This window comes from Camelus ferus, chromosome 21 (genome assembly GCF_009834535.1).
Source record: "Camelus ferus isolate YT-003-E chromosome 21, BCGSAC_Cfer_1.0, whole genome shotgun sequence".
NCBI classification, from domain to species: domain Eukaryota; kingdom Metazoa; phylum Chordata; class Mammalia; order Artiodactyla; family Camelidae; genus Camelus; species Camelus ferus.
Genome location: NC_045716.1, coordinates 27,012,340 through 27,024,540, shown reverse-complemented (window position 1 = coordinate 27,024,540; position 12,201 = coordinate 27,012,340). Strand labels below are relative to the sequence as shown.

The 12,201-nt window shown below is 49.3% G+C and overlaps 1 protein-coding gene across 1 annotated transcript in view; it reads right to left on the bottom strand.

Annotated features, from left to right (window-relative positions):
* Positions 1-10,216, bottom strand: part of IRF8 (interferon regulatory factor 8) — a 51,420-nt gene extending 41,204 nt beyond the window's left edge. The window contains 1 exon segment of the mRNA XM_032464503.1: positions 10,080-10,216. Coding sequence (XP_032320394.1) covers positions 10,080-10,201 — 122 coding nt within the window. The 5' untranslated portion in view covers positions 10,202-10,216.
* Between the last annotated feature and the right edge of the window lie 1,985 nt (positions 10,217-12,201).

The window sequence follows — 12,201 nt, the reverse complement described above, 5'->3', positions numbered from 1 at the left end:
AAAAACCACATCATTACCTGGGTAGATGCAGAAAGTGCATCTGACTAAATCTCACATCCATTCATGACAGTAAAGAAAAAACTCTCAGCACATTAAGAATATAAAGGAATTTCTCTAACGTGATAAAGGACACCTACAAAAAACCTACAGCTAACACTATACCTAATGTCAAAAACTGAACGCTTTTCCCCAAGTTCAGCTCTAAGGCAAGCAAAAATGCACCCTCACCCTGCAGAGCTGAAAACACATCTTCCCAAAAATCTGTACACAAAACTCACAGCAGCTTTGCTCCTAATTGCTAAAAATCAGAAACCCAGATGTGCTTCAGTGGATGACGAGATAAAGACACTGTGGTATGTTTGTTTCCATGCAATGATATAGCATGTGATGTGTTTCCATTCAACAGAATACTGCTCAGCCAAAGAGGGAAAAAATGGGGAATAAACTATGGATCACACACCACATGGATGAACCTCAAATACATGACATGAAAGAAACCAGACCCATGATGACATTCTGTGCAACTGCATCTACACAACGTTCTTGAAATGGCAAAATGAGACGGGGAGAGAAGAGGTCCACGGCTGCCCTGGATGAGGGGTTGGGGGAGGGGGTGGAACTGAATCCTGGTGCGGTCATAGCTACAGAACCCCATGCGGTTGTCAGAATGTAAAGACCTGGACCTCAAAAAAAGTGAGACTGATTGTATGTAAACTTTAAAATAAATTTTATAGAAGCTAGAAACACAGACACACACACTTACTGGCCATCCTTCTCTGTGCGCTTTATTATAGATACGTTTAGAATAACTATTTTTTTTAAGCTCATGAATAATTTGCTTGGAACTGGACTGAATTATAGGAAATTTATGAAGAGCTGTCCTATTTTCAATAGTAGGTCTTTCTATCCAAGAACACCCAAGTCATCTTTTACGCCCTTTGACTTTTTTCACTTGGGATCCTACCTGTTCTTGTGAAAATTCTCCTGCTTTCCACACATTTTGTTATTGTGAATGAACTCGTTTTCCCGTGACCGTTTCTAGATGACCTTTGTTTAAAAGGAAACGCAGGCTTCTGAGAGCTTCATTATGACTGGCCTCCGCAGTGCCCTCCCTGCGAGGATCAATATCCATTATTAATTAGTAGATGGCACACATGCTTACTTACATCACCCACAAATCGTGACTGTCCTTTCCCACCATTTGCAAGTCTGACATCCCTTTTTAACTGCGATGACTAACACTTCGAAAACATGAAGCAACTCCACATTTTATTTTCATAAAGGAAAGGATATTTTAGCTCCAAATTATGAAGAGCCCCTCAGACAGGCAGCAGTATCTGAGACCTGTCGTTCAGACCCAAGGAAGGGACGCAGGGCCAGAATCAGGCAGGCTCGGGGTGCCAAGGGTACGAGAGAGGGGATTCCTGCCAGGGGGAAGTTGTGTTAGGTCACCCCCCCCGGTCCTTTCCAACACAAAGAGCAGGTGATCTCATGATGTGGAATAACCTGGAACTGCTTCTCTGTCCTCTTGCTCTGATGGCCCAGCCCTCAGCCCAGCTGCCCTGTTTTGCCAAAGAAACAGATATGTGACTTTAGGGCTGGAGGTGCCCCTAGAAGTTCGGTTTGGGAGTCTATTTGTCCCCGGTCCCCCAGCCAGTCGCTGACAGGGATAGGGTGGGGAAGAGTCCTCCTGGGTGCCCCAGCTGCCCCACCAGCCGACCCTGCCGACCACGCAGCTGCACTGGCCATCCTCTTCCTCGCCAGCCCTGGCAGGAATCCCCTCTCTCGTACCCTTGGCACCCCGAGCCTGCCTGATTCTGGCCCTGCGTCCCTTCCATGGGTCTGAACGACAGGTCTCGGATACTGCTGCCTGTCTGAGGGGGTCTTCATAATTTGGAGCTAAAATATCCTTTCCTTTAGGAATAAATGACACTGCTATAATGGTAGCTGGTTTTTTAAGTGACTATTACAAAATTAAGGCATCAACTCCCCAAGAGACACAGGTGTTTTTCCTACTAGTCTTTGAAACACAAGAGTAAGGAGCCCCAGAGAACACTGCATGTGATGAGACATGTCATAAATGAAAGCAGAATACAACATCAGACTACCTGTTTTTCTGTGCACGTGATACATAAATGCCAGCACAAAAATAGGGTTTGTGGTGGCAAGAATGTAAGTGCTTTTTTCCCTCTCCCCTCCCCCCACCACACCCTGTGTGGTGCGCGTCTGGCACGAGTTGTGTAACACGCGATCATGTCCAACTAATGAACTTTTGTATTAATCACTGAGCAAAGGAACGTAAGTTCACCTAGGTAGTCTCACGCCTGACATTGGACTAACCAAAGAAAATTCAAGTAGCCCCGGAAGCCGGGAAATGTCACTCAGGTGCATTCACACGGAGACCAGCTCCCATTTTCCTAGGCTGGAGGCAGAGGTCTTCTTGGATGCTCATCGGCCTGGGTGTCGTGCAAGATAAAGAAATGCAGAAGTCGGGGCAGGGTGTGTGTTTCAGATTAGTTAATATCTCCTTCTCAAAAGTCATTAGCAAACTACTACATATAATACAGACAAACAACAATGTCCTCCAGTATAGCACAGAGAACTGTATTCAGTACCTTGTAATAACTGTGGTAAGTTATCATTACCCAGAAGAAAATGAAAAAGAATAGGAATGTATGTATGTATGACTGAATCACTATGCTGTACACGAGAAACTAACACAACATTTTAAATCGACTATACTTCGTTTAAAAAAGAAGTCATTAGACCATTTTGACCATTTGTTTTCATGAGTTACGGTATTTAAATTGTGCCCAACCATTAATGCTTTTGACCAAAGCACACTACGAACCTGCACAAAAATGGACTGTATTTTTCAGAGGGAATAGAAATACTCTAATTGGCGTCCTAGATAAAAACATTATTGGATACAGTATGAATGTGTTTTCATGAGAGGCACTGTGCTTTTATCTTACTTTTTGTAGTAAAATCAGAACAAAGTAGAGTCTAGAAACAGATCCACTGACACGTGGCCAATTTTCTAGAAAGGTGCCAAAGCAATTTAAGAGAGAATCATCTTTTCAATTAATGGCAGTCCCAACAGCTGAAACTAGGCATCTATACAGGGAGGAAAAAAAGAACCATGACTCATATCATATACAAAAATGAACTCAAAGTAAGTCTAAGACGTAAATGTAAGAGCTCCAACTATAAACCTACTAGAAGAAAACATAAAGGAAAAGCTAGTGACCTTGGGTTAGGCAAAGATTTCTTAAATAGGACATGAAAAAGTGCAAACTATCAAAGAAATCCTTGACAAATTGGACTTCATCAAAATTTTTTTCAGTTTTGCTCTTAAGTGACGCTGCTCAGGAAATGAAAAGGCGAGCCACCAAAAGAGTTGCAAAACGCATATCTGAGCAAGGACTTGTATCTAGAAAACAAAGAACTCGCGGTGCAATAACAAAACAAACAACCCAGTTCTTTTAAGTGGTCGAACACTCTGAACAGACATTTCATCAAAGAAGATAAACAAATGGCAAATAAGCACATGAAAACATCGCTGGCCGCCTGGGAAACACACATGAAGACTACAGAGTGACGCCCCCACGCGGCCATTAGGAGAGTTAAAATGCAAACACTCCCGCCAAACGCTGGCAAGGATGCGGAGCAACAGGCCCCCTCTGGCACTGCCGGTAGGAGCACAAAATGGCACAGCACCCTTAGAAAAGAGTTCGGTGGTTGGTTCCCTGAAAAGTTAGATGTAAAGCTACCATCTGATCCAGCAGTTCCACCCATAGGTATTAACCACACAAACAGAAAGCATACGCTCCCGTTAATATCTGTAAACAAAGGTGTATGGCAGCCTTACTTGAGACTCCAAAAGCGGGAAACAGCCCAAACGTCTATCAGCTGGCGAATGGATCCACAAACTGGGTGTCTCCAGGCCGTGGAACAGCATTCAGCTAAAAGGACAAACTGCCGATACACACAACTGTGTGGGTGACTTATGAAAGCATTACGTCAAGCTTAAAAAGCCGAACATTAAGACTACCTATTGTAAGATTCCATGTCTGTGCAATTATATAAAAAGACCAAACCACAGTGAGAGAACACAGATCAGTGGCTGCCAGGGAGCAGGGGGAGGAGGCAAGAGTTAGTGATAAAGAGGTGAGGGCGCTTCGGGGGACCATGGGCACGTTTTGTCTGGTAATTGCAGTGGCTACAGGACGGTACACCTTTGTCAAAACTCATCAAATTGTAGGCTTAAAACTGGTGGGTTGTAATTGTATATAAATTACACGGTGACACGGCCGAACCCCCGGGAGCACCCACTCTGTGATCAGGAGCAAGTCCACTTACTGCAGTCCCCAGGGGACTAGAGCGGGGAAGGGAGATTTCAGTTTCATTTTGCCAGAGGATTCCTCTAAATTTAGGTGACTGAAAGCAAAACATTGTACAGAATTTCCGGAGTTTTCTTGATGCCTCCCCCACCCCAGGCCCCGGCCCGAACACGCGACAGTCTGGGCACATGGCCCGAGACTCTTGGTTTCTTTTTTCTAGAGGGGTTTGACCACACGCTCAGAGGGGTTTTGGTTCTCAGCTGCCATGTCGGTGTGTACTTTCCAAGCTGTGTTCCCCGGTGGACATCCCGGACCTGGCGCCTCGGTCACCTGACCGTGCTCACCCTTACCCTCATCCTTCAGTGGCCGGTGACACTTGGCTAACATTTACACCAGGGGAGGTCTTGAAGAGAGACAGGTCCTCCGTGGACCCATCCCGAGATGACACACCTGGGTGGGAGAAGGACGTGTCGCCGCCAGGCGCACAGCTCAGCCCTCAGCTCCCGGGAAGTAGTCACAGCCTCAGAAATAGTGGCCCCATCACCCGGCCCACCAGGAGCTGACGCTGCTGTCACTGCACTGCCATCACCTCACCGGGGACAGCCAGGGCTTCTCTGCTCTTCCCCACAAAACACACACCCAGCAGGTCCTCACCCGTGTGCCCCCTTGAATGCCGAGACCCCACTCTCCCCTTGCTGATCACTTCTGCCTCCACTGTTCCTCACCACTTAGCAGCCAGGCCCTCAGATCCACCTGGAAAGGCATGAGTCAGACAAGGCAGGGAGGCCGGCCAGCCCCGCTGTGCTCCACCCCCAAAGCAGGCTGTTCGGGGCTGAGCCCTCACAGGACAGGTCCCGGTCAGCAAGGTGCCATCCTCGGAGGCGAGAGCCAAATTAGTGGGAAACACACTCAGGAAGGCTCGGCTCGGGGGAGCAGTCCCCAGGGAGCCGTCACCAGTAGCGCCATCTGCCGCACCCGGGTACCTAGGACCTCCTAAAACCAGCCCATTAGAGGAACAGTTCCACGGCGACTATCCAAAGGGGGTGGCATGGTGGGGTGGATATCTGTATCAAGGAGCCAATGGCTAGTGACACCCTCTCCTGTTTGCATCGGGGAAATCAGAAAGGATGCTTTGTAGGGAAAAGACCAGAATCAGACCCCAGAGCCGGAACATAAGCTCTTCCATTTCCACAACTGGCCAGAGGCCGCATCACACACACTAGTTGCAGCTCAAGAGAAAAACTGGAGCTTTCTCCGTCAGAGGAGTTCCCAGTCAAATGAGTTTCCCTGCGGGACTCCGGTGGAGACACTCAGGCTCCTCGCCCTCCAGCCTCAGCTGGTCCCTTGAGTCAAGTCGGGGCTGGGTCACCGTTCGTGCCGGGGCTGTCCCGGGCACTGCAGGTATGGAGAGCACCCCTGGCCTCCACCCACCAGATGCCAGTAGCACCCCCTCCCCTGGTTGTGACAACCGCAAATGTCTCCAGACACTGCCCAGTGTCCCCTGGGGGGTTGAGAACCACTGAGTTATATTTCTTCCTTTTGCTTCAGAATCTTTCAAATCTCTTCCCCTCCACTCCCTCCTGCCTCTGCTCCCCAACCTTCAAATCTGCCCCAAAACCAAACTCACCCCCTTGACACTGCCCAAGGGTCCGTGACCCAGCACAGGGTCAGTGGAGAGGACGGTGGCTTCTAAAACGACTGAGTGCTGTTTTCCCCGGGCGAGTGGCAGTCAGCAGGGAGTGGCCAAGACCTGCCTGCTGGGCGTCACCCACGCTCCCTCTCCCCAGCTGGGGCCTCCCGGCCTGAGGGAGCCCGAGCTCTGTCTGTCAGTGCCCAGGCCCTCTGGGCAGTCTGAAGGGCAGATGCCCATGGCACCAGAAGTTCCAAGGGAGGGCTTTTCCTGACCCATCTTTAAGTGTCAGAGTAACGGGATTCAAAAGAATCTGATAAGAAAGGAAACTGAATTATCGGGCACCACATCCCATCAGCGGGACCTGTCACAGCGGGAAACCGGGGGAGTCCCTGGGGCTGCCTGAGTCCCAGACGTGGCCCATAAAAGGCACTGAGAATATACCTGTCAGGAGCGCCCGCTGCACAGGCAGAAACTTGGTCGTCAACCCTCCAGCCCCTGGTTTTTTCCCACTGCCTGTCTTCAGGGGCAAATTCAAACCAGCCTGGGCCACAGTCCCCAGGTATGGATGAGAAATAACTTCTGAGCTTGTTAAGTGCCATGCATGACTGTGTTCTGGTCTCAGCTGATCTGTTACAGCCAGAATGTCACTCCCCTCAGGATTTATACTTTCATGGCCCCCATCTGCTGGGTGGGCACGTGGTGGACGCTCATGCCATAAGCTTGAAAATGATGGTGATGATTGAACTTTGCCTTCCAGGTGAGTCCTCTGTTCGGACAACAGTCCCCAGTGGGGGCAGCAGGTCCGGGACAGCGGCCTTAGGGCCCTCGCTGTTCATGCTCACCCCTCACCTGCGCTCACCTCCTGCCACGTGCTCATGAGCTCAAAGGTAAGGACAGCTTTGAGGGAAAACCCACTGCAGTTTACCTGCTTCTGAGAAGCGTGTTCTGGGTGTCCACGAGCACCACTCCCACCTCCAGACCTGCCCTCCGTCCACAGTGGGAGGTCCCACCTGCTCCGCCGGAAAGGAAGGGGAACTGGTTCCCGCTCAGTGTTACCTCCTCGGCAAACACCTAGCTTTCCCCACGCCTGTGCCCAGTGCAGAACCCAGCCGAGGAGGGCACGCGCATGCTGGCCCACCTCCCTCCTCATCCAGCCCTCAGCCCTCCTGCTGCCTGGTGCCCAGGCCCACTGCTCCATCCTGGTCCTTCTCCTGGGAGCCGCCTCCTGCCTTCTCTCTCCTCAAGCCTCCAGCACTGCCCTGATCTTGTTCCCACTTCACTGAGAAGACAGAAGTGACCAGAAGACAAGGGATGGGAGCCGAGGTCCACCTGTAGACAGGGTCTTCAAGGAGGGCTTGCTTCCCCAGCACCCAACTCCCCGGGCCTGGCACTGCCCACAGCGCGAGGCCACGTGGGGAGGCCGCGATGCTTACCCGCGCGCACGGCCCCAGCACTGGCCGGAAAGCCCCGGGGCGGGAACGGCGCATGGACGTCTTCCTCTCTCATTGGAAAAACGCATGGCCTGCCAGTGGACGGGAGTGGATCAAAGGAGGAAATTTTCAATTCAAGGGTAATCCAGCCAACATTTCTAGGTCCCAGGAATACAGCTTGAACAAGACAGTTTCTAAAACGGTGGGGGAGACACAGACAGGATTACAAATTGTGCAGGTCCAGTGGAGGGAAGAAGCAAGGAGGGAGGGGGGCGGGGAGAGACAGAAGGCCCTTGAAATGGGGAGATTACCCTGCCTTATCCGGGCAAGTCCAACGGCATCACAATGGTCCTTACAAGAGGAGTGCGAGAGGGTGAGTCAGAGAAAGAGATGTGACGACAGACACAGTCAGAGAGGGCAAGAAAGAGAAATCTGAAGCTGTTAAGACTTTTGAAGAGTCCACAAGCCGAGGACTGTGGGCGCCTCTGGAAGGTGGAGAAGGCCAGGAGACCGTCCTCCCCGGAGCCTGAGGAAGGAGCCAGCCCTGCCCACACCTGAGCTGGCCCCGTGAGAGCCGTGTCGGACTTCTGGCTCAAGAACTGTAGGAAAAGAAGTTTGCGCGGTTTTTTCGACCTAGGTGGACTAGACGCGCCGCACGATAGTAGTTTCAGGGAAACAACATGATGGTTCGGTGTTTGTGTGCTTTGTGAAATGATCGCCACGGTGTCTAGTTAACATCCGGCCCCGTATCTAATGACAAACATTTTTCCATTGGGATGAAGACTTTCAAGGACTCTCTTAGCAACTTTCAAATATGCAATACAGTTTCGCTCGTCAGAGCCAGAAGCCTGTCGGTGAGCAGGGAGACTCCTGAGGAACCCGTGGGATTCTAGAAAGTCCTGGGATGTTTGAGCAGCTCGCTGTCAGAGCAAAGAACAAAATCAGGGGTCCTGGGCTCAAGTTCTGCCTCTGCCAGGAACTGGCCACACCATCTAGGTAAACTGTTGCCATAACGATCGCCACCCCCCACCCCGCCATAGACTGTGCGTCCTGTGCACTCCCCCTTGGTCACGTGGCTTTGCTGCTCCCCCGTCAACAGTGGAGACTATTTCCCCACTCCTTGCTCTGTGAGGGCCTCGTGACATGCTCTGACCACAGCACAGAGCAGAAATGACCTGCGACCTCCAAGGCGTGGCAGCCCCTGCTTTTGCCCTCTCAGAACACTCACCATCACTTGCAGATGCCCAGGACGAAAAGCTTCTCAGCTGGCTGCTGCCATGTGAATGACCCAGGTGACACCAACTAAACAACAGCCCAGTCCACCCACAGAACCATGAGGAATAAGAAGTCATTGCTGTGTGAAGCCACTGAGTGATTTGTGATTTGTTACACAGCAACACTGACTGGATACATCACCCCAGTCCATTTATTCCTCTCTGTGCATCTGCTTCCTCGTTGAAAACCTGAGTCTCAATTTGATTATCACTAGGACCCTAACTGTCTGAAACTACATTAATAACTAAAGCAGTGGTAAAGATGCCAAGTCAAAGAGCAGCGCCCAGGAGTGAGCAGTGCCTCCTCGTGGCTGGAGTCCCCCCCCCCCCCATTCCAAAGACGCTGGCAAAGAGGACGGCAAGGCCACTGCAGCTGCCCTCACAGAAGCACAGGATGCGGCGCCGAGCAAAGTGAGCTTGGCCACTGAGGGTGCAGTCCACACGCGCCCTCGCCCAGAGCCCCTTGGACCACCCTGAGCCTGTGACTACCTTTCCAAACTGCAGAGAGAAGTGTCCACCTCAAAGGGCTGTCATGGAGCTGAAATGGGATACGTGAAGCAGCCAGGGCCTGGCAGGCACTGAAGATGGCAGTTATAAGATGCATCCATACCCCAACACGGCTGTGCGTGGAGACGCCCATGATGATGGGAGGGGAAGGACCAGAAGTCAGGAGATATCGGTCACGCCTGTAACTTGAATGATTAGTGCCTGTAAGTGCAGCAGGACTGGATGCAAAGTCTACCCAGTTCACAGGGGCCAGCCTGATGGGGAAACTGGAGGGTAGCCCTCCCTTGAGTATACAGACCAGAGCAAATATTGAAGTCAGTCACTCTCCGAGATGCCAGTGGTGGCCTGCATGTGCCTCAGGCCATAAACCAATGACCACAGGCTCCCCATCTTAAGTGAAAGGGTACTTTCGAGAGCAGCAGTCCTCACAGAAGCCCCCCAGGTGATTCTAAGGCACCCACGGGTTTGATAACCACTGCTCTAGGAAAAGGATTTATCGCTTCCGTGAGAACAGTGTTCCCCAAGTGTTGCGCTAGGATCTGCCTACTGTTAGCTCAACAGACATCTAGCCAAACTTGCACAATTAGCACTGACCAGTTATGGGGAGGGGGCGGTGTCAATGGAAAAGAAATCAGCGTTTGACAGGATTTTCAAAAATAATTATGTGAATTCAAACAAACAACCAAAAAGAGAGCAGCCATCCCGGGTCACTGGGACCTCCCTGTGGGTCAGTCTATTTTTCCTAGTCCTTCTCTAAACTCTTAACTTCCCCCTTGGAGAGTCTCACTGAGCTGACCTCTCACTTCAGGCTTATTTCCAGAACTGCTTGGATCCTCTGCTCTGAAAGTCTCTTTCTCTAAAGGCAATGTTGAATTACCCCCTCGATTCTTACCTTCCCTGTCCGTGCAAGGGGATCCACAGAAGCTGTGAGAGCTCCCTGATCACCTCTGACTCCCAAACTGCAGCTGCCAGCGAGGGCACGAGGGCTCCATCTCCCCACCTAAATGCATGCATGTTGTGAAATCTCGGGTGTAGAGGGATGTTCAGAAAATAACTTCTTGAACGAGGCTTCCTTCCTGTGGCCAATTTCATGTAGACATGTCACAACTGCAGGGAAAAAAATGAGGGGTCAAAAAAAAAAACTATACTGGATTTGCTGAAAAAGTTATTTCTTGTAAAAAACTTCTCCCTTCCACTTGGAGAGGACATGAACAAGCAGATTCCCCTTGGTTTCCTTCACTTGTGAAGGCAAAGAAAACCTCGCTTCAGCGAGGGTTCTGCACCTAAGCCAGCAACCTTCTGCCCAGCCTAGGGATGAAAATGACACTGAGGGTGGATCAGGCCGAACCCCAGTCCTCACCACTGGCTATGTTCATGGCCTGGCTAGTTGGGTTCTATCTGAACACTTCTAATGACTTCAAAACATGGAATGAACAGCGTTTCTACTGAGTCAAGCTGAGCTGTGGGTAGATCTTCCACTTGTGTTCAGTTACTCCACTCTGCATCCAGCCCTTGAACAGTCCTTCAGTACAGGTCATTAGTGGTAAACCTTCTTAGTCTTCAACTGAAAGCTCTTTGTTTCACAATCACTCTTGAGTGGTGATTTAGCCAGGTTGAGATTCTAGCTGGACAGTTATTTTTGTTCATCTCTGTGAAGATACTATTCTATTGTGTTCTGCTTCATTAAGGCTGCTGAGAGAACTGGGCATCTGTAAGGGGGGAAAAATGAAGTTGGACCCCTACCTCACACCATATACAAAATTCTATGTGAATTACAGGCCTTACATGTGAAAGCAACACTACAAAGTCTTTAGAATTAATGTAGAAGTCTCTCTTAATGAGCTTGGGGTAGGAAAGCTTTCCTTAAGATGGAAATAAGACATTAGACATATAAGGAAAGATTGATAAATTCATCTCTACTAAAATTCAATAATTCTATTAATCAAAAGATGCCATTAGAAAGGTGAAAGGCAATTCACAGAGAGAAGATATTTATGACACATGTACTAAACAAATCGTTCTTATCCAGAATGTACAAGGATCTCCTACAAATTAACAAGAAAATGACAGACACCATAACTGAAAAAACTTGGACACTTTTCACAAGAAATGCAGAAGGCCAACAAACATGTGAAAGCATGCTCAACCTCATTAATAATCAGATAAACACAAATTAAAACCACAATGAGCTTCAATTATTTATACTCTATGATCCACAATTCTACATCTAGTACACACCCAATAGAGATGCAAACACTGAATACATGTAAAAAAAAGTATATATACACATACATACGTGTGTGTGCGTGTGTGCGTGTATGTGTGTGTGTGTGTATTTGTGTAGTAATTTCCAAAGCCTGGGGGAAGTTTTCTACCAACATTAGAATGGACAAAATAATTGTGGTATATTCATGCAAAGGAATAAAATACAGCGATGAAGATGAATGGCCTAGGGTTACATACAACATAGATGAATCTCCAATGAAGTATTGAGTGAAAGGAGCCAGTCCCACCCCACCCCCTGAATGCACACGATATGGTTCCATTGATACCAAGCTGGAAATCAATGAAAACAGAACATTTAGGGACACAGGCAGTGGAAGTGGAAGCCAAGTTGGGCCCTGAGGACAGTGTCACCAGGACACCAGGACAGTGTCACCGGACACCAGGACAGTATCTGCTCCGAGGAGGAGGGCTTGGTGGGGGGCATGCATCCTAGGAACATGTCAGGGACACTTTTATATTTCATGTACTTTTCTGTAAAACATAACACAATAAAAGGGGGAAGCTAAGGGTGCCTACTAAAATAATAGGAAAGCAGTGTACATCCTCCAGACGTGCAGATGAGAAAACCTGGGGAGTGGGGTGTGGGGGGAATATAAAAAGATCAGTACAAGATAAAGCAAAATGCTGGAGCAAAGAATAAAACGGAAAGGAGAGTAAACAGCAAGCACAACATAAATGCCAGGGAGGGGAGGCTAGCTCAGTGAGTTAGGGGCAGTCACCACCCAGAG